We start from the raw sequence: 22183 nt of genomic DNA, 5'->3' as shown, positions 1-22183 counted from the left end.
GTTGTATTTATTCTTATTTTTTCTTTCATTATCATTATAATAATAATAATAATAATTATTATTATTATTGTTATTATTATTATCTTTTTGTTGCTATTCCTTCACATGTTCGAAATAAAACAATACAAAAATAGAAATAACAACAGCTGCTTCGCTGCTTAAACATAAATCAGTCAGCATTTGGTTGTAAGAGTTTATGGATTCAATATGGATGTAAAATATGCTGCCACATGAAGCTTGTGTTTTAGCTCCGACCTGTTTATAGCTGTGTCCCATTCACGTCATCTCATCTCAATCTCATTCATGTCATGCCAGCAGGCCTTCCGTGATGTCATGTTCCCTATGTTAAAAAGCTGATTTTGTCCGCTGGGTGGCGCGCGGATCCTTCGCCGGCTTAGCAACCGTTCTGTTACGGTAACCATAGCAACCGCAGAAGTTTGTGTCTACACCGCCAACTGTTTCCCCCTGAACGAATTGAAAACAACATGGTTACAGACGTTTTAAACGACCTGTAGCTTTCTGTGTCTCAGAGAGACGCTCAGTGAGATTAAAAGGTGTTTAACGAAGACGAGGACAAAGATGGACACCGAGGACAGGAGTGAGACGAGTCTGCAGGCAGCCGCCTCCTTCAAATCCTTCATGTTGAAGAACAGCACGAAGAGCAACATGAACCTGTGAGTATCCTGTCAGACAATCAGAGCAACATGAACCTGTGAGTTCAGTCAATGTCTCTGCAGGTTCATCAACAACAACTTACAACTTACTACATTTGAGCCAATCAGATAGTTAATCTTTTCCAAGAAGCAGCTTTATATCAGTTTACACATTGTGATGTTGATTAAAAAATGTCAAATTTAATCAAGATGACAGCAAAACTCTCACACTTGTCCTTCAGTACTATACACAGACAGGCTGTAGCTCAGTTGGTAGACCCCCTCAATCAGAAGGTTGAGGGTTCGATCCCCAGCTCCTGCGAGCAACATGTCCGATGTGTCCTTGGGCAAGACACTTAACCCCAAGTAGCTCCCCCTGCTGCGCCTGGGGCGTATGAATGTGGCGTGAATGTATAGATACTGGATGGGCCACATATCCAGCCCATCAGTGTGAATGGGTGTGAATGGGTAGGTGTGAGAAGCGCTTTGAGTAGTCGGAAGACTAGAAAAGCGCTATACAAGCTCAAGTCCATTTACCATTTATTATTATTATTATTTTCTTGTCATTAACACGGACTAAAATAGTTTACTGTGAAAAACTGCATGTATACATACACTCTCTCACCCTTCTAAAAACATTTCTAAATAAATAAAAACGTGACGAATAATTAAATAAACAACACCATGAACACAATCCCAAACCTGATGGACAAAAATGAAATAAGTCCAACAGGAACATTTGGTCCCTGTAACACTAAATATATAATGTTATGAGGGAAGTTACTCTTTGTGTATTTAGTTCAGAAAATAAAGCGCAGTATTGAATTCAAATCTACGTAGTGCACCTTTAACAGAGAAACGTGTTGAACAATATCACTGATAAAAACAACATCTTTAAATATCTGTTGGTGATGTAATTAAGGGAGTATTTGTGTGAGTGACGATGGTCTGTGATGTTCCAGCTATGACCACCTCACTCGGCTGCTGATGAAGGTGATGGACGAGCGTCCTCACAACGTGGTGGACGTGTGCGAAGACATGAGCCGCGATGTGAAGCGGGGATTGTTTGAACCACGGCAGAGCACGCTGCGAGACCTTCCGCAGACTGCAGCCGCCGAGCTGCTGGCTGAGCGGCAGCGCCTGCTGTTCACTCGGCCAGAGGAGACCGATCAGGAGGAGGAACTGGTATCTATCTATCTATCTATCTATCTATCTCTCTCTCTCTCTCTCTCTCTCTCTCTCTCTCTCTCTCTCTCTCTCTCTCTCTCTCTCTCTATCTATCTATCTTCTGATAGATTCATATTCATGATGTGACACTTGTTCTGGGTCTCCATCAGATGAACACACCTTGTCCAAATGTGTGTGAGGTTGGGTTCTACCTGGAGCAGGCCGGCGTCGGTCTGGGCAGAGAGGAGATGCAGAGGGTCTTCCTCGCTCTCAAGCAGCTCGTCGAGTCGCAGGCACTGATGCGCTGCCGATTCTGGGGCAAGATTCTGGCGACGCAGAGCAGCTACATCGTCGCTGAAGCGGAGTACAGAGACGGGGAGGAGGAAGAGGAAGAGGAGAGCGAAGATGTAGCCGAGGAGGTGGAGAACCAGGAGAACGAGGTGAGGAAGCTGCACGAGCTCTGATGATGATCAGAACGTCTCATTCTACTCACACATGCACTGAGAGAGATTTTAGAACGAGGGGGGTGAGTGCTGCTGAGCTGGTGCCTTGCTCAAGGACACTGCAGCAGTGCTCAGGAAGGGATCTGGCCCTCTCTAACTACCAGACCAATTTAAATCACGCTGCAGAGAGCAATGATGACAATATAACTCCAAACACAGCTCATCATGCTTTAGGAAACGTTATCCCTGTTTCACTGGTCTTACTGGTCTGACTCCTGTTTAAATTTCATGTGACACATGAACATGTTTTTGTGAGTGATCTAATTTAATTTATTTTTCTTAATTTTTATAATTATCTATTATTATCGATTATATTTATCTATATATATATTTATATATATATATATTTTTTTTTAATACTTTTTTATTTTTTATTTTTTTAAATAATTAATTAAATTTGTTTAATTTTTATTTATCTATACCTATATATTTATAATTATATATTTTCATCGATTATATTATTTTATAATCATTATAATAATAATTTCTTAATCTTTCTATATTTGAATCATTTCTTTATAATTTGCGTTTTATTGTCAGGTCTGTCCTTTTGTCTTGATTTGATAGTGTTGCCCTTGATGGGCATTGTTCTATATCCTGCATTGTCTGGTATTGTGTTATTGTAAAACATAAAAAAAAATATTTTTTTTTTTTTTAAATCATTTGATCATTGCAAAACCAGAATATCTGCAACAAACACAAGACGAACATGTCACATGTATGTGAGAGACGCCTGGGTCGGTGTTAGCTTAAAAACATAAACACAAACGCTCTTCCTGTCTGCACGGCCTAAAATGACACGGCCACCAAAGAAAGTTATATTTTTGTTGACTCGTCTTGAAATTGTCGGGGGGAAATGAGTCGAATGTATTTGCTAATGTCAGTCCTTCTGATTGTGTTTTCAGATGGATCTGCCTCTGTCGTCCTTTAAAGCCCCGCCCGCAGTGCAGAAAGAGGCGATAGGAGCAGGTGCTAATAAGTATGTGTACTTTGTGTGTAATGAAGCTGGTCTTCCCTGGGTGAAGCTCCCTCCGGTCACTCCGGCTCAGATCACCGCCGCACGCCAAATCCGAAAGTTCTTCACTGGAAAGTTGGACAGCCCTGTCGTGAGCTTCCCGCCTTTCCCCGGCAATGAAGCCAATTATCTGAGGGCGCAGATCGCTCGCATCTCTGCTGGAACCCAGGTCAGCCCCCAGGGCTTCTTCCAGGCGGGAGAGGAGGAGGGGGACGAGGAGGAGGAGACCCCCCGAGACAGCTACGAAGTGAACCCTGACTTTGAGGGCATTCCAGTTGTGGAGATGGTGGAGTCCTTGTCCGCCTGGGTTCACCACGTGCAGCACATCCTGCAGCAGGTACGAGTCTGATCCAGCTGCCCTGACTCCAGCTAAAACACACACACACAGGATGGGCTGGGAGTAAACGCAAACACAATGATTGTTCATTGAAGGGCCGCTGCACCTGGGTGAATCTGTCCGTCAAACAAGAAGACGACTCTCCTGAGGATGAAGAAGCAGAGGAGAGGGAGGAGGAGCCCGATGAAGCCGAGCCTGAGGTGGGACCCCCTCTGCTCACTCCCCTCTCCCAGGATGCAGGTCAGACTTTGGACATTTTTCTGCCAAAACCAGCAAACGGTTTGAAAGGTAACCGAGCGTGTCACTTCCTGTGTGGAAGGGGGATTATCTGCCTCCCCTTTTTAAAACACTTTTTGAATATCACGCAGTGAGAACAAGGTAGCTGAGATAGCTCTGCATGTTCTGTGCACCTGTCTCTTGTCCTTTTATCAGCATTTAGCACGAGTGACCGACTTCTGCCCACGCTGTGTGTTGCAGCCACACAGAGCAGCTGTGGGATCTAACTTTAAGGCTTATGATCATGTAGCTACAGTCCAGCTATACATCTCCCTCTATACCACCTCCAAGCACAGGAAGCTCTATTTGTACTCTTTGTACTATAATACAAATGAATTAATATAACATTCACTGCTTCTTTAAACTTTGCTGATGACTGTTTTTCTTTGTGTGTGTCTCAGAAATGTTTAACACTCCTGCCTGGAGCTCGAAGATGTCTTCCATTCTCACCAGTCAGCATGCCATAGCTGTTCTGCGCTCTAACCTCTGGCCCGGCGCTTACGCATATGCTTTTGGAAAGTAAGGACAACGAGCACTCGCACCTCATGTTGGACTCGTCACAAGATTAAATGCTGCATTTCATAAACAGCCTGTCATCTTTTCATGTAGGAAGTTTGAGAACTTCTATGTTGGGTGGGGTCTGAAGTACGGAGGGGAAGGGTACAGCCCACCTGTCCCCCCGCTGCCACAGAAAGAATACCCGAGTGGACCAGAAATCACTGAGTCCCTGGACCCGTCACTGGAGGAGGAACAGGCGCTGAAAGAAGCTTTAGAAGAACAGCAAGCTGCGCAGGAGGAGGCGGAGGAATCAGACGAAGCTGAGGAGGACGATGATGACTGAAAAAGAAGGATTTTACTGATTTCAGTCAGTTTTGTCGGTCAAGTATTTATTCGTAAGTCATGGCCAAATAAATCTGTTCACTCTGCAAAGTGTCTGATATCGTATTTTAAAATGTAAATACCTATTTTTTAGTCTTAAGAGTTGGCTGCATGTTATACACCAGTGTGACCAATATATATAAAAAGCTGCAGCAGCCGTTATCACTGCTGCCTGACGCATCACCATTCATTGTGTATTGAATGATTGCACGCTGTATTAAAGAAGACAACAACACAGACCAGGCTGGCAGCGCGACTCTTTCACACCTTTTCTCCCTTCACAAGGTCATCACCAGTCATTTACAGGAAACAGAGGGAAATGTTCCAGACGTAAACCTCGATGAGCGCTCTTATGATGAAAGAGTCATTTATTGAAGGTAATGAGAGACCATCCAGAAGCTCGTGGTGACTTTGACTTTTTATTTTATTCTCCCCGAGAGGAAATTTTTCACCAGTTTACAGTTTTAAGGGCAGCGCGCCGACAGAGGGTGAACAGTGACAGGACATACAGTGTATATGGTTATGGGGGGACAACAGGACATACAGTGACAGGACATACATGTGGGACAACAGGACATACAGTGCATATGGTTATGGGGGGACAACAGGACATGCAGTGCATATGGTTATGGGGGGACAACAGGACATACAGTGCGTATGGTTATGGGGGGACCGGGGATTGGGACTGAGGTGGATTTTTATTGAGGGCTGAGATGACTGCAGGCACCAGGCTTCTGCTGTATCGCGCCCTCCTGCACAGCAGGGACCTGTACCTGCGTCCGGAGGGCATGATGGAGAGGTGGCAGTTGATTGGTTGGTGATGTCCAGTGCGATTGTGTGAGCGATGCGTGTGATGGCCTTTGAATTGAGTTCTGACAGGGTGGGAGCGGGGAGACCGATTAGTTTGGCTGCAATGTTTGTGACACGGGTGAGTTTGGTTCGGTTTGGTTGGTGTCAATGCAGACGGTGTGTGGGGTTTCAACTATTCACTACATCTCACTGAGGATTGCAGGTTAAAGTGGCCAAACAATTGAAATCGATTACTCATTAGTTTAAAACAGAGTGACCAGTCAGCTGATCTTCAGTCAGCAGAGTTTCTCAAACAGACTCATCCTACAGAGACACTGAAGAGCCATAAGTCCAGAACCCAAACCCAGGATAGACAGGTTCAGTGAATGTGGTGTTGAAGGTGTGGAGGTGGATCAGTGTGTCAGAGGAGACTCTGTAGAAGGACAGAGAGCCAGCAGGACAGTCCACATACACTGCTACTCTGTGAGAGACAAAAGAAGGGAAGATCTTTGTTTTTCTGTCATTGTGCTTGACATGGAAACCTTCATCAGAGCAGCTCAGACTCCAGGACTGATCATTATATCCAAACACACACTCATCACTGTCTCCTTTCCTTCTGATTCCTCTGTAACTCACTGCTACATCGACCTCTCCTCTCCACTCCACCTCCCAGTAAGAGCGACCAGTCAGACCAGTCCTACACAGCAGCTGACGAAGGTTTTGAAATCTGTCTACGTGATGAGTATATGAATGACGGTCCCTCCCACTTGTCACCTTCCTGTTGTTGCCAGACAGTCTGAGGTCTCTGTTCACTGTGTTTGTGTCCAGCTCCAGCTCACAAACGTCTGATGGAGAGAACGAGACACAACAGAGCTGCAGGTTATCATCTGTTCAGGAGTGAATAAGAAAGTTTGAAGGAGCACCTCGTGCTCCATATGTAACCTGTGTGTGAAAAATACCAGCCTACTTAAATTCAGGGGTCGTCACAGCAGGTGATTCCCCCGCTGCACACTCGCTCTGTGTTATAAGCCGTGACGGTACAAAAAAAGGTTGGGGACCGTTGGTTTACAGCACACACTTTATGTTACTTCCAGTCTCAAAGAAGAACTGGTCCATTCATGGGAGTGCTCGACCCTCTAGCTTTACTGTCTGCACAGCTAGAAGACGAGGACGAGAGTTAGCTTATGTCTTTAAAGATTAAAGTTACTATTTCATCATTGAATTCACAGAGACTGAAGACTGTGTATTTACATGTTTTTTAAAATGGACATCACTTCTCACTTGTGCGCCGACGCGAGTGCCAACTTCTACTTTTATAGTACACTTTCAGGGAAGAAGCACACGGTGAACCCTGGACTCATTTTTCACTGCTGACCTCAGAGTCAGCCTCCAGTTGGACACTTTAATGCATATTGATAGTCACCTTACTGAGCACAGGTCACTTTAATGATAATCACTCTAATCATGTCTGATTTCATCCTACTGTTGTGTTTAGCTACATCTGTAATGGTTGACATGATCACCCTAACTAGGTCAAGTTTCACTCTATTGTCTTTGACACTTAATGCTAGTCTGCTCCTCAATAGTTGGGTACTTTAATGATAATCACCCTGATCACTCCTGGTTTCACCTTATTGTTTTGGACACTTAATGCTAATCACTGCTCCTTTATGTTGCTGAGCACTTTAATGGCCCAGTCTGCATCGCTGCATTGACTGTTTAAAGAGCATATTGCAGGTTAAAGACAAAACTTAACTAATCATAGGAAAATACGTGAACAATACTGTTTTTAAAGAAATTCAGAAATTAATAACCCACAGGGACTCCTGGAGACGTTTTAGTACGTTTTCGCACGTCTTTGCTTTTTACTTCCACATTCGGCTGTGACGTAACATAAGGGAGTCCCGCTGAATCCCCGTCTGTTTAACATAGAAAATCATGGATCCGAGTGTCACTCCCGTCAATAAATAGGAAGAAAATATGTATTCCTTTACATATAATGGTCCACTGGCTTATTATTATGAACCTGTTAGATGTGCTAGAGAGCAGAAACAGGCAGGATTAGAGGAATAACGGCCTCAGGAGAGAAGAGAAGTTGTTGTTGAGGAGAGACCCGGAGCAGGCGTCCTGCTGAGTGACAGGTGTCAGCTCGCCATATATGGGCGAGTGCTGTGTTCACATCAGCATATGTAAACTTTGTAATCACTTTCAATCAATTAAAAATCAATTTGTAGAAGGTGCAAGTGCCGATCATTCACCTTTACATTGTATGGGAGTTGCTCGTAAAAACGGCAAATCTGTACAACGTATTACGGTGCCGTGCTGAGCGTGAGAGAGAGAGAGAGAGAGAGAGAGAGAGAGAGAGAGAGAGAGAGAGAGAGAGAGAGAGAGAGAGAGATAGAACCCGATTACACAGCCTGTGCAAATGCAGCACTATGTCTTTATTGTTTATTCCTCATGCAGCCCAGTGCTCACCTTGTTATAGAAAATACAGTGTATGGTGCAGGATTCTCCTGACGTGAGTTCACAGCGCACGTCCACTGAACGTAATCCACACAAACATGCACAACAGCACACACACTCCACAGTTTAATGTGTGCTTTTGCACATATATTAGGCTACTACAAAAAGTTTAACATTTTAATGGGATAAAGGACCGACAGACGTAAAGCTTGTGTTTCTGTTTGTTTCCAAACTGCGCGTTCCGTCTTTCCCCACTGCGCACACACACACACACACACACACACACACACACACACACGCTCTCTTGCAACAGAGTTGGATTTATAGTAAATCGTATGACTACATATATTAATACAGACTGTCCGGTGTCTATTGCGCGCAAACTAGAGAATATAACAGAGGACTCCAGCAGATCAAATCATTAAACGCTTGTCTGCGTATATAATATTTGATGTGCAATATGCTCTTTAATGACTGTACTCACACCTCTGGCACTACCTCAAACACCTCTCAGCACTTTGTTTCTAAGGCTCTTTAACTGTTTACAAGTCTCTTTTAATCAACACATGTTTTTCTCTCCTTCACAGGTTATGTACATTATGCTATATAAGTTTAAGTCTAACTGCTAATGTTAACTGTACAGGTTTAACCTGTAATTATGTTTACTCTTAGTCACATGGGGCTGCTAAATCTTGTTTGGGGGATTATTGTATACAGGGGGGGGACAGCGGGAGTGTATTGTAACTAATGTCTTGTGTCCTGCCTGTCTGTATACTGCTACTGGATGCCCTGAATTTCCCTCGGGATCAATAAAGTATCTATCTATCTATCTATCTATCTATCTATCTATCTATCTATCTATCTATCTATCTATCTATCTAAATCAACTATTTCTGTCAAAGTCACAAAAACTGCATGTTGTAAACTTTACATTCCTGTTGGATGGTGATTTTCTAATCAGTGGTTTATCACTTCTATTTGATTTACGTGTTTTTATTGTTTAATATTTCAACTCTCTTGAGTTTCTATCATTCTTTCTTTTATCATCACTTTGTGTTACTTCCATCATCCAACTTGTGCTGCTGTGTTCTGATGAAGAGAAATGGAAACACACTCACACTTCCTCAGACCAGGTTTCAGTCTGTGCCGTCCACTATGGTCCAACCTGGAGGAAGAAACCATATCAGTATCTACTTTATCCATCTTCATTTAAATCCACCATCAGACAAGAAGCAGAGTTCATCATTCAGAAACAGTGAGACAGCTTCTGTGTGTCTGTCTGTACCTCAGTGTCTCCAGTCTGCAGTGTGGATCCTCCAGTCCAGCAGACAGCAGCTTCTCTCCTCCTTCTCCTGGATGATTGTAGCTCAGGTCCAGATCTCTCAGGGGGGAGGAGCTTAGAGCTGAGGCCAGAGACGCACAACCTTCTTCTGTGATCAGACAGCCTGACAGACTACACACACACACACACACACACACACACACACACACACACACACACACACACACACAGGCTTCACATCCATTGGTCCATTCTCAGCTGTTTTAACAGTAAAATCCTTTCATAACCCTGCAGTTGAACAAAATATATACTTAGGCCCCGTTTACACGGAGACGCTGTGACAGAAAGCATCGAAACGACCCCACTCCGCATTCGAAGTACAGGCCCTCTACACGTGAAAACCATGTAGTTCTCACGCCCGGCCAGTAGTGGGCAGTGGAACTTTACAACGCGACACTCATCAGTACAACCACTTCCTCCACAACATCCTCTTTAGCGGCTAGTTCTCCCAAGTCTTACCTAAATGCTGCGTATGGTCGCCCTGTGCTCGGGTAAAGGTTGAACTATTTGCTGCAAGTGTTCGATGCTCTTTGGGCGGCGACACACACGATGTATCATATCAAGATTCTGTTTATACAACGAGCTGCTGAAGCACATAGCACAAGTGAATCCGCCGCCATTGTTGTTTATGTTTATTCTGGACTACTGTGCATGTCCAAATGTATGGGGGGAGGTGTGGTGAGGTCATCGCAGCCAGACAGTCCGCTCCGTTTCGTTCACATGGCTGCGATACGCCCCCCGTATCAGTTTCACTCCACCCTGGAGGTCGAATTCAAAAGCTTGCGTTTTCACCCCCGTGAAACACTGACGCCATGTGAACGAAAGACCAATCCCATACTCAGCTGTTTCCTTTACTGTCACAGTGTCTCCGTGGAAATGGGGCCTTAGTAATCTGATAACATTGCTGTTTTTAAAAAAAAAATAAAAAATTTGAACAAATGACACATAAAGTTCAAACACATAGGTCTGTATATGTAAGTCTGCATCCCCTGAGTCGTGCCCTGTCTTTATTTAAAAGGGAGCATGCAATGGGCAGGTTACACTGAGAGTGCCCTCTGCTGGTTTAAACTGCAAACTACTTCAGACTGCCTGGTGGGCTGATAAATTGTATATTATCAAATCAACCAGCTCATAAGGTTTGAACAAATGTTAAAACTTACAATAAAACATGACAGCCCTATCTGATACTAATCAATATTTACTCTGGTGACAAATAATGAATGTGAGAAAGAGAGTGAGACCAACATGTAGACTGCTTTCACATCAGCAGGGATGTAGAAACAAAAAAATTTTTAAACTTCAGATATCTATCTTTTCCCCATACATGCGTTTGCATCCCTGAGATCCTCATGAAGGATCCACTGTGTTTTTGTTTGAAAGTCCAGAATCTAACTCTGAACCATAACACCAAAGGGGTGACAAGCCTCTCAATCACAATCATGTAATTGAGAGGCTTGTCCTCCTTTTAAAACAAAGGATCATAAAAATGACTAAAAAAACGTTATATTGAACCTTCTTTGTTCCAGTCCAGCTTCCTCAGAATCAAAGACTGGGAGCTATTGAACGAGCTCAGAGCTTTACAGATTAAATGTAACATATACTCAACAAAAATATAAACGCAACACTTTTGTTTTTGCTCCCATTTGTCATGAGATGGACTCAAAGATCTAAAATTCATTCCAGATACACAATATTACCATTTCTCTCAAACATTGTTCATAAATCTGTCTAAATGTGTGATAGTGAGCACTTTTGCTTTGCTGAGACAATCCATCCCACCTCACAGGTGTGCCACATCAAGATGCTCATCAGACACCATGATTAGTGCACAGGTGTACCTTAGACTGTCCACAATAAAAGGCCACCCTGAAATGTGCAGTTTTTGCTTTATTGAGGGTCTGGGGACTCAGAACCAGTCAGTATCTGGTGTGACCACCATTTGCCTCATGCAGTGCAACACATCTTCTTCGCATAGAGTTTATCAGATTGTCAATTGTGGCCTGTGGAATGTTGGTCCACTCCTCTTCAATGGCTGTGCGAAGTTGCTGGATATTAGTGGGAACTGGTACGCGCTGTCGTATACGCCGGTCAAGCACATCCCAAACATGCTCAATGGGTGACATGTCCGGTGAGTATGCTGGCCATGCAAGAACTGGGACATTTTCAGCTTCCAAGAATTGTGTACAGATCCTTGCAACATGGGGCCGTGCATTATCTTGCTGAAACATGAGGTGATGTTCATGGATGTATGGCACAACAATGGGCCTCAGGATCTCATCACGGTATCTCTGTGCATTCAAAATGCCATCAATAAAATGCACCTGTGTTCTTCGTCCATAACAGATGCCTGCCCATACCATAACCCCACCACCACCATGGGCCACTCGATCCACAACATTGACATCAGCAAAGCGCTCACCCACACGACGCCACACACGCTGTCTGCCATCTGCCCTGAACAATGTAAACCGAGATTCATCCGTGAAGAGAACACCTCTCCAACGTGCCAGACGCCATCGAATGTGAGCATTTGCCCACTCAAGTCTGTTACGGCGACGATCTGGAGTCAGGTTAAGACCCCGATGAGGACGACGAGCATGCAGTTGAGCTTCCCTGAGACGGTTTCTGACAGTTTGTGCAGAAATTCTTTGGTTATGCAAACCAATTGTTTCAGCAGCTGTCTGAGTAGCTGGTCTCAGACGATCTTGGAGGTGAACCTGCTGGATGTGGAGGTCCTGGGCTGGTGTGGTTACACGTGGTCTGCGGTTGTGAGGCCGGTTGGATGTACTGCCATATTCTCTGAAACGCCTTTGGAGACGGCTTATGGTGGAGAAATGAACATTCAATGCCCGAGCAACAGATCTGGTTGACATTCCTGCTGTCAGCATGCCAATTGCACGCTCCCTCAATGCTTGCGCCATCTGTGGCATTTTGCTGTGAGACAAAACTGCACATTTCAGAGTGGCCTTTTATTGTGGGCAGTATAAGGTACACCTGTGCACTAATCATGGTGTCTGATGAGCATCTTGATGTGGCACACCTGTGAGGTGGGATGGATTGTCTCAGCAAAGCAAAAGTGCTCACTATCACACATTTAGACAGATTTATGAACAATGTTTGAGAGAAATGGTAATATTGTGTATCTGGAATGAATTTTAGATCTTTGAGTCCATCTCATGACAAATGGGAGCAAAAACAAAAGTGTTGCGTTTATATTTTTGTTGAGTGTACATAAACTAATACTTTAAACCACCACCAAGGCCCATTTAATAAATGATTCATCAAGAAAATATAATTCAGGAGGAATAATCTGGATCAGCTTTGCACTAACCTCAAAGTGTCCAGACTACAGAGAGGACTTTTCAGTCCAGCAGACAGCAGCTTCACTCCTGAATCCTGCAGGTTGTTGTTGCTCAGGTCCAGCTCTCTCAGACTTGAGGACTGGGAGCTGAGGACTGAGGACAGAGCTTCACAGCTTCTCTTTGAGACGTGGCAGCCACTCAGCCTGCAGAGGAGTTTTTGTTAAGTAAATTTGAGTATCAAACAAACTCAGTATCTGCAAGCGTATTGGGACATTTTACATGAACAAGTTCCGACCTGACAGTTTCCAGTGTACAGTGCAGACTATCTAATGAATTACACAGCAGCTTCACTCCTGAATCATGCAGGTTGTTGAGGCTCAGGTCCAGCTCTCTCAGACTCGAGGACTGGCAGCTGAGGACTGAGTACAGAGCTTCACAGCTGCTCTTTGAGAGATTACAGCCACTCAGCCTGAAGAGGATTTTCAACCAGACAGAAAATTAATACATGAAATGATTAAGAAGTTAGAATGTCATTATTTTGGGAATACTTGCTCACTAACCTGAGAGCATCCAGTCTACAGAGAGGACTCTTCAGGCAAGCAGACAGCAGCTTCACTCCTGAATCCTGCAGGTTGTTGTTGCTCAGGTCCAGCTCTCTCAGACTAGAGGACTGGGAGCTGAGGACTGAGGACAGAGCTTCACAGCTTCTCTCTGAGAGATTACAGCCACGCAGCCTGCAGAGGATTGAGAAGGACACAAATGATGGAAATTACAAACAACAGTTATTTCTGAATAAAGAGAACTATATTTAACCTGGATAGTTATGTGAGCACGTACAGAGCTTTGTTTGAAGCTTTGATCACAGGCAGCAGCCTCAGAAGAGCCTCCTCTGAAGCAGAGTATTTCCTCAGGTCAAACACATCCAGATCTTTTTCTGAGGACAGTAAGATGAAGACCAGAGCTGACCACTGAGCAGGAGACAGTTTATCTGTGGAGAGACGTCCTGATCTCAGGGACTGTTGGATCTCCTCCACTAGAGAACGATCATTCAGTTCATTCAGACAGTGGAACAGATTGATGCTTTTCTCTGCAGACAGATCCTCACTGATCTTCTTCTTGATGTTCTCGACTGTTTCCTGATTGGTCTTTGAGCCACTTCCTGTGTGTGTCAGCAGACCTCGTATGTGACTCTGATTGGTCTCTAGAGAAAGACCGAGGAGGAAGCGGAGGAACAAGTCCAGGTGTCCATGTGGACTCTGTAAGGCCTGGTCCACAGCGCTCTGATATAGAAGTGTTGGGTCAGGTTTTCCTCTGAATACTTTCGACCACCAGGAAGTTGTTAGTTCTTGTGACATCAGATTGACTCCAGAGTTGATGAAGGTCAGATGGACATGAAGAGCAGCCAGAAACTCCTGAACACTCAGATGGATGAAGCAGAACACCTTGTCCTGGTACAGTCCTCTCTCCTCTTTAAAGATCTGTGTGAACACTCCTGAGTACACTGAGGCTGCTCTGATATCGATGCCACACTCTGTCAGGTCTGACTCATAGAAGATCAGGTTTCCTTTCTGCAGCTGCTCAAAAGCCAGTTTTCCCAGAGACTCAATCATGTTCCTGCTCTTTTTATTCCAGTGTGGATCTGTCTCAGCTCCTCCATCATACTTCCTGTTCTTCAGTTTGGACTGAACCACCAGGAAGTGGATGTACATCTCAGTCAGGGTCTTGGGCAGCTCTCCTCCCTCTCTGGTCTTCAGCACATCCTCCAGAACTGTAGCAGTGATCCAGCAGAAGACCGGGATGTGGCACATGATGTGGAGGCTTTTGGATCTCTTGATGTGGGAGATGATCCTGTTGGCCTGCTTCTCATCTCTGAATCTCTTCTTGAAGTACTCGTCCTTCTGTGGGTCAGTGAACCCTCTGACCTCTGTTACCATGTCAACACACTCAGGAGGGATCTGATTGGCTGCCGCAGGTCGTGTGGTTATCCAGAGACGAGCAGAGGGAAGCAGTTTCCCCCTGATGAGGTTTGTCAGCAGCACATCCACTGAGGTGGACTCTGTGACATCAGTCAGGGTCTGGTTGTTTTTAAAGTCCAGAGGGAGTCGACACTCATCCAGACCGTCAAAGATGAACACCACCTGGAACTCTTCAAACCTGCAGATTCCTGCTTCTTTGGTTTCAGGAAAGAAGTGATGAACAAGTTCCACCAAGCTGAACTTTTTCTCTTTCAGCACATTCAGTTCTCTGAAAGTGAATGGAAATGTGAAGTGTATGTCCTGGTTGGCTTTGTCTTCAGCCCAGTCCAGAGTGAACTTCTGTGTTAAGACTGTTTTCCCGATGCCAGCCACTCCCTTGGTCATCACTCTTCTGATTGGTTCATCTCTTCCAGGTGAGGCTTTAAAGATGTCTTCTTGTCTGATGGTGGTTTCTGCTCTGTCTGGTTTCCTGGATGCTGTTTCAATCTGTCTGACCTCGTGTTCCTCATTGACCTCTCCAGTCCCTCCCTCTGTGATGAAGAGCTCTGTGTAGATCTGGTTCAGAAGGGTTGGGTTTCCTGCTTTAGCGATCCCCTCAAACACACACTGGAACTTCTTCTTCAGGTTATATTTGAGTTTACGCTGGTACACTGCACCAAAAAGTCCTGTAAGTAAAATCACCATGTGAAAATTACGAGTGGATCCTGGAAATAATCTGTACATGTCAGTGTATCTTTAAATGCATTCACTCTCTACCAGCAAATGACAAACATCCTTCATTTAATAATAGGAAGCATCTTTTGAACTACGTTTACAAATGTGGACCGACATATCTTTGATGTTAAATCTGTTCAGATGTTCTTACTGCTCTGCAGACAGTCAGCCAGCTCCTCCTGCTTCATTCTCCTCAGGAAGTGGAGAGTGATCTTCAAAAATGCGTCTTTACAGCTTCTCCTCTGCTCTTCATCCTCACTCTGACTCTCTAAGCATTCTGGGTAATCTGGACTCAGAACTCTGTAGACTTTCTTCAGCTCGTTCTTCACAAAGGTGACGATGTTCTCCTCCAGCAGCTGGAACAGAAGGAGACACTGGATATTTCCTATAAACTGGTAGATCTCAACATGTGGTTCATGTGTCAGTCTGAAGCTCAGCTGGTCGAAACAGAAAACTCGTTTCTGGAGCTCGTTCAAAAAATGTGCTGTACACACCATGATGTTCATTTGAGTGATCATAGTCTTGTTCTGTTTGATCTGCACTTTTGTCCTGAGCCTATAAGCCTTCAACAGTCAGGTCTCAGAGGCGTGTTATCACTGCAAATACTGCAGATAGTTTCTCTCATTTATTTGATCCTGTCTTGGTCATGAACTGTCTCGATGTGGATGATCTCACTCACTGTTTTAACAATCACTGTGGAGAAATTTTTAACCAGGTGGCTCCTGTTAAAACAAACTCCTCTACCAGGGAAAAAGCTCGCCCGTGGACTAATGAAGACATCCTAAGTCTAAAGAGACTATGTCGAAAGACTGAACGCCTGTGGAAATCCACTAACCTTGAGGTGCACAGGCTCTACCTCAAGGACCTTGTGTCCTCATACAATGTGATGGTCGAAAATGCCAGATCTGAGTATATCCATCAACTGGTAGCACTAAATAAGAAAAACCCTAAAGTGTTGTTTGAAACGATAAACTCACTTGTATGTCCTGCTGCCCCAGTTACCCCCGTGTTTTGTGAAGCTGACAGCAATGCCTTTTTGAGATTCTTCACAAACAAGATAAAGATGATCAAGGACAACATCCCGCCCCCTCTTCGTGTTACCCCTGCTGTTTCTGAGCCTGTCTCCAGCTTGTGGTCCTTGTTTAGGACTGTGACGGTTGCTGATATTTCAGCAGTGGTGTCTAAGATGAAGCCCTCCTCTTGCTCATCTGACGTCCTTCTCTGTAGGCTTTTTAAAAAAGTGTTTGGGGAAATCGGCCCGTGTGTGACCAAAATGGTTAACCTGTCTTTGTCTACTGGTGTGTTTCCAACTGCATTCAAACATGCCATAGTGGAGCCATTACTAAAAAAAGCAGGCCTAGACCAAACAAATCTTAATAGCTTTAAGCCTATTTCTAAGCTCCCTTTCCTGTCAAAGATCCTTGAGAAGGTGGTCTGTAAACAGTTGACCCTTTTCCTGGATCAAAGCAGCATCCATGAACCACTTCAGTCCGGTTTCTGTAACAAACACTCCACGGAAACGGCCTTACTGAAAGTGTCCAGCGACATTATGATGGCTGCTGACTCTGGAAAGTCCACGGTCCTGGTTCTCTTGGACCTGTCCGCAGCCTTCCACACTGTAGACCATCAGATTCTGCTGAGAAGACTGAGGGATCAAGTTGGACTGTCGGAATCAGTTCTAAAATGGTTCTCCTCTTATCTAGCTGGACGTAGCTTCAGTGTAGCAGCCAGCCAAATAAGGTTGGAGTCTGCTGACCTGCTGTGTGGAGTGCCTCAAGGTTCTGTTTTGGGTCCTGTCTTGTTTTTGTTGCATTTGATCCCTCTGGGAAAGATCATACGAAGGTTCTCTTTCCACCTATTTGCTGATGATATCCAGCTGTACTGCTCTTTTAAGCCGTCCGAGATCCAGAAGCTGAGCTCCCTATGTCATTGTCGTATAGAAATCAAACAATAGCTCAGCGAAAACTCTCTGCAGCTCAATGCAGAGAAAACAGAAACATTGATTCTCGCCCCTGATGACTCAATTCCAGGGATTAAGCAGTTCTTGGGGGACCTAGGCCAGTCCGTGAAGCCTAGTCTTAGAAACCTGGGAGTTATTTTCGACAAAGACATGTCTTTAGTCCAGCACTGTAAACAGCTGTCAAGGAACTGCTTCTTTCAACTGAGGAAGATCTCCAAACTCAGAATCATGGTTTCGCAGAATGATTTGGAGCTCATTATGCATGCCTTTGTGTCTTCACGTTTAGACTATTGCAACAGTTTGTTTTCCTGTCTAAACAAGAAAGAGCTCTCGAAACTCCAATTAATTCAAAATTCTGCAGTAAGAATTCTGACCCGCACAAATAGGAGGACCCACATATCCCCTATTCTGAAAGAACTTCACTGGCTGCCAGTGTCCTTTAGGTTCAGGTTTAAAATCCTGGTTCTGGCCTTCAGAGCCCTACATGGTCAGGCTCCATCTTACCTTAGTGAGCTGATCCAGCCTTATGCTCCTGAGGGGGCGCTGAGGTCTATGGATCACAATCTGTTGAAGGTCCCTCGAGCTCATTTTCACACTAGAGGTCTTTCCAGGTTGTTGCTCCGAGCCTCTGGAATGAACTTCCACTATCTTTGTGCTCAATTGATTCAGTTGACACTTTCAAGAGTGAACTGAAGACGTTTTTATTTGTCCAGGCTTTTAATGAGCCTCTTTTAGGGCTGCTATGATCTCTGTACTGTCTTCACCTGTATATTCACCTTTGTTTGTGAAGCACTTTGTGGCCTCTGTCTGCGAAAAGTGCTATATAAATAAAATTTACTTACTTACTTACCATAAATATAGAGTTCAGGTCTACTTGATGCTGCTGATTGGACGGATCACTCTGACTCTCAGAGCTCTGCTGAACTCTGTGGAGAAAAGTTCAAGAAAAGCTCAATGATGATTAATGGCAGCTTACTAAAGGTGCTCTGACAACAAACTGACAGGTCATGAATGTAGGGGACACGGCATCCTTCACAGGTAACTGTTTGAATAAAGAGTCAGAAATTAAACTTCAGTTTGCAGATCTCACCCTCCACCAGCAGGATCTCCAGCTTTAAAGTTCATAGGGAGTGCTATGGAGCGGTCACTCTTCATGGACACACTGATGGGTCCAGGAGAGTCTGATCTCTGTTCCTGCATCCTGATACAAAGAAGGAAGAAACTGATGTCACCAGTTAATGCTGAACAGATCTCAAATCTGTAACCAAGAGACAGAGGTGAAGTCCTTCACACTTCTTCACAGTAAACACTGAGTCTGTCTCTGATCGGCTCAGAAAGACAACCAGAACAGGAAAGGTTCGATTTCCCTTCCTGTTTTATTTTGTCTCATTCTTCCCCGGTGTTGCTCGTTTCCTTTGAGTTTAGTTTCATTGTGTTGTTTACAAGTTTAGTTTGGAGTGTTTCCTGTTTTATTTTGTAGTTCTTGACCCTGTGTCTCATGTCTAGTGTTACTTCCTCCATTTATGAGCTTCCCTCTCTTTTTGATTGTCTTCATTGTTCTCACTGTTGGGACTAAAGTCACTCAGTAAAAGAGATCTGTTTTGGAGGCAGGTCATTCTTCATGAGTCACGTTGTTTCTGCTGTACCGCTGAGGAGAAAAGACACCTGATATTTTTATGACCCTTGACCTTTTATGTGACTTATTTTCTCATGACAGACTTTATCATAAGCACTGCATCCTTCACAGGAAACTGTCTGAATAAAGAGTCAGAAATTAAACTTCAGTTTGCAGATCTCACCCTCCACCAGCAGGATCTCCAGCTTTAAAGTTCATAGGGAGTGCTATGGAGCGGTCACTCTTCATGGACACACTGATGGGTCCAGGAGAGTCTGATCTCTGTTCCTGCATCCTGATACAAAGAAGGAAGAAACCGATGTCACCAGTTAATGCTGAACAGATCTCAAATCTGTAACCAAGAGACAGAGGTGAAGTCCTTCACAGTAAACACTGAGTCTGTCTCTGATCGGCTCAGAAAGACAACCAGAACAGGAAAGGTTCGAAGCCAAACCTGCAAGTCTACACTCACACCGTCATAAATATTCTGCCAGGAGCCCCTGTGAAGCTCTGGACTATGATGTGAGTCCTTCTTCAGCAGAGTCAGAAAATGAACTTCACGTATCGATTCTTACAGTCAGACTGTTTAACAGCATCACCACATGACTGTGTTATAATCATCTTTATCATTACTGTTACACACTGTGTGTGTTTTAATACCTGATCTGTCTTTCCACGAGCGATAGTGTACATAGTGTTTATGCCTTGTATTATTTAAGTCTATTTAAGCTTATTTAATTAATGTAAACTTGCTCATAGCTGTTCTTTTTTTTCTTTTTTTGCTATTGATGCTGTTTATATTCCCTGTGTTTACTGTTTTTTGGAGCTGCTGTAACACCCAAATTTCCCCCATTGGGAGATCAATAAAGATTATCCTGATCCTTACCCTCCATCAGCAGGACGTCCATCTTTAAAGTAGATCATAAAATCTTTAGAGCAGTCACTCTTCATGGACACACAGCTGGGTCCAGGAGAGTCTGCTCTCTGGTCCTGCACCCTGATACAAAGAAGGAAGAAACTGATGTCACCAGTTAATGCTGAACAGATCTCAAATCTGTAACCAAGAGGCAGAGGTGAAGTCCTTCACACTTCATTATCTTCTCTTTAAGTTACCCCTCCTACAGTAAACACTGAGTCTGTCTCTGATTCAGAACTCGTGATAGTTCGGCTCAGAAAGGCAACAAGAACAGGAAAGGTTCGAAGCCAAACCTGCACGTCTACACTCACACCGTCATAAATATTCTGCCAGGAGCTCCTGTGAAGCTCTGGACTATGATGTGAGTCCTTCTTCAGCAGAGTCAGAAAATGAACTTCACGTATCGATTCTTACCCTCCATCAGCAGGACGTCCATCTTTAAAGTAGATCATAAAATCTTTAGAGCAGTCGCTCTTCATGGACACACAGCTGGGTCCAGGAGAGTCTTCTCTCTGGTCCTGCACCCTGACACCAACAAACAACATAATTAGTTACTGTGAGCAGCAGATGAGACTGTGATGATGATGATGATGATGGAGTGATGAAGGTGGAGGGATGCTGTGACATGGAGAAGAGTCATGGACAGTGAGAGATGGTGATCTCACCTCAGAGCTTCCTGTTCCTCACACAGAGAGGTTTTAGAGGGAGGGACTCCCTCCACTGTGTCCTCACACTGATCCATAACAGAGCGCCCCCTGCTGGAAGAGCTGCACTTATTTATTGACTCTAAGACATTCACACTACCCCCTCAATTGTCAACCTAGCTCAACCAACCAATGAACAGCTGTCCCTGCTTTATGGGCCGGTTGTAAAAAGGGAACTTAATCAGTTACAAGGTGCGTCGACCTTTATGAAAATCCGTCGTATGTCAGATGGTCAGTCAAGTTCTGATCGTACACATAAACACATCAGGAAGAAAAAGCCTCTCATATATCAGATTTAGGGCTGCAAAGAGGCAAAAAGTTTCTGGTAAATTTGCAGAAACCTTTGATCAGGAAATATTCAAAATCGAAAACTTTCCATGGGAATTATGGGAATGAACTGGAAATATAGGGTCATTTTATATCTATGCATAAATATATTTGTTTTGTCTTGAGCAGATATCCATGCATAATAATATAATTAAAAAAACTTTTTTTAAAAATATTATCCCATAATATCATCCAGACGTACTTCAGTTCATGTAGTCCACAGGCTAAAATACGTGGCTTCAGTAGTCTTGGTCCAGGGTTCTAGAAATCATCTCTGCATGTGATGGAGGAGTGCACGGTGCATGTAGGGGGCGTGGCCTGTAAGGGGCGTGGCCTCAACTGCCCTACAGTAAGCAGTGTGTCTGTGCATGTGATAGAGGAATAGCATAGTCAAGTCTACTTGCATGAAATCTGATTGTTTTGATCAAGATTATGCTAAAATAAATGTTCCCCAACTATATTTTAGTCCCTGTTAAGAGCCAACCTTCAATTTTGTAAATTCCCAGTTTATCCCGATTGTGAAAATTCCCAGAATTTTGCAACCCTACTCAGATTACAGTCCAACATGCACAATGTGAAGTTGAAAATCTAATATGTGAACAACATAATTCAAAGTGACCCAACTTCACTCTGAGGAAAGACTCCAAGTAGAACTGAGACATAGAAGTGAGTACTTTGGTATTTTGGAACTGAACACTTCCTGAACCGCACACTGACTCTTTCTGGATTCCTGTTTGACACATGAACAATCAAATCGCTCAGTCGCTCACTTGTTCTCTTGTTTCAGCTCGTTTCATGTGTCACAGCTCCGACATGACTCACTCGGAGACCTTCAGTTCTGTCTGAAAAGGACACACTCCCCTTCCTGCCTCTGCTGTCTCACTATCCTGTTAGCATGTTAGCATAGCCTGTGTGCTAACTGGGAGTCATTGTCTTTCCTTCACTTCTACTGTTAAAAGAGCAGCTGATGAACCTTGTGGCTAACTGTTAGCTTACAGATCTTTTGACACTTAAACAAAGAATCTTAACTTACCTTCAACCAGAGGCTTAAAATATATCTTACAGGGCTCGGCCTTCAACACGTACAACAGATCTGCGTCTCAATTGGAGATAGTATACAAACGTAGAAAAAGGAACATGGTCTGTTTGTCACTATAGCAATTGGGTTTTAAAGGTCACACCCTTTTTTAAGGAACCTTGATCATCTATGAGAAATTCAGTCTTCATCTCTAAAAGTGCTGATGA

The 22183-nt window shown here is 44.0% G+C and overlaps 2 protein-coding genes across 3 annotated transcripts; one reads left to right on the top strand and one right to left on the bottom strand.

Moving 5' to 3' along the window:
- Positions 1–430: 430 nt before the first annotated feature.
- On the top strand, positions 431–4881 carry rsph4a (radial spoke head component 4A). Of its 2 annotated transcripts, none has more exons than XM_079350236.1 (7): positions 431–674; positions 1616–1838; positions 1991–2260; positions 3229–3675; positions 3771–3915; positions 4353–4470; positions 4561–4881. In XM_079350236.1, the coding sequence occupies exons 1-7, from the start codon at positions 580–582 to the stop codon at positions 4790–4792; spliced, it is 1530 nt and encodes a 509-aa protein (XP_079206362.1). In that variant the 5' UTR covers positions 431–579; the 3' UTR covers positions 4793–4881. The 2 variants fall into 2 exon arrangements, with proteins under 2 accessions (XP_079206362.1, XP_079206363.1); XM_079350237.1 differs by having other exon boundaries at positions 628–712.
- A 1037-nt stretch (positions 4882–5918) lies between these two features.
- Positions 5919–20649, bottom strand: LOC306828614 (uncharacterized protein; the record flags this gene model as incomplete). Its single annotated transcript, XM_079351136.1, has 14 exons — positions 5919–6464; positions 9195–9247; positions 9368–9535; positions 12756–12929; positions 13022–13195; positions 13287–13460; positions 13564–15367; positions 15568–15772; positions 18227–18302; positions 18467–18577; positions 19176–19286; positions 19878–19988; positions 20322–20432; positions 20573–20649. The coding sequence occupies 14 exons, from the start codon at positions 20647–20649 to the stop codon at positions 5944–5946; spliced, it is 3870 nt and encodes a 1289-aa protein (XP_079207262.1). The 3' UTR covers positions 5919–5943.
- Between the last annotated feature and the right edge of the window lie 1534 nt (positions 20650–22183).

This window comes from Symphodus melops (assembly GCF_947650265.1).
Source record: "Symphodus melops genome assembly, chromosome: 8".
NCBI lineage: Eukaryota > Metazoa > Chordata > Actinopteri > Labriformes > Labridae > Symphodus > Symphodus melops.
This window is presented reverse-complemented; position numbering and strand designations above follow the sequence as displayed.

What these genes read in the sequence shown, in the direction of transcription:
- rsph4a (XM_079350236.1), top strand. Translation starts at nt 580, where the DNA reads ATGGACACCGAGGACAGGAGTGAGACGAGTCTGCAGGCAGCCGCCTCC. An exon ending in CCGATCAGGAGGAGGAACTG is followed by an intron (nt 1,839 to 1,990) that starts GTATCTATCTAT and finishes GGTCTCCATCAG; the next exon opens with ATGAACACACCTTGTCCAAA. An exon ending in TGGAGAACCAGGAGAACGAG is followed by an intron (nt 2,261 to 3,228) that starts GTGAGGAAGCTG and finishes TTGTGTTTTCAG; the next exon opens with ATGGATCTGCCTCTGTCGTC.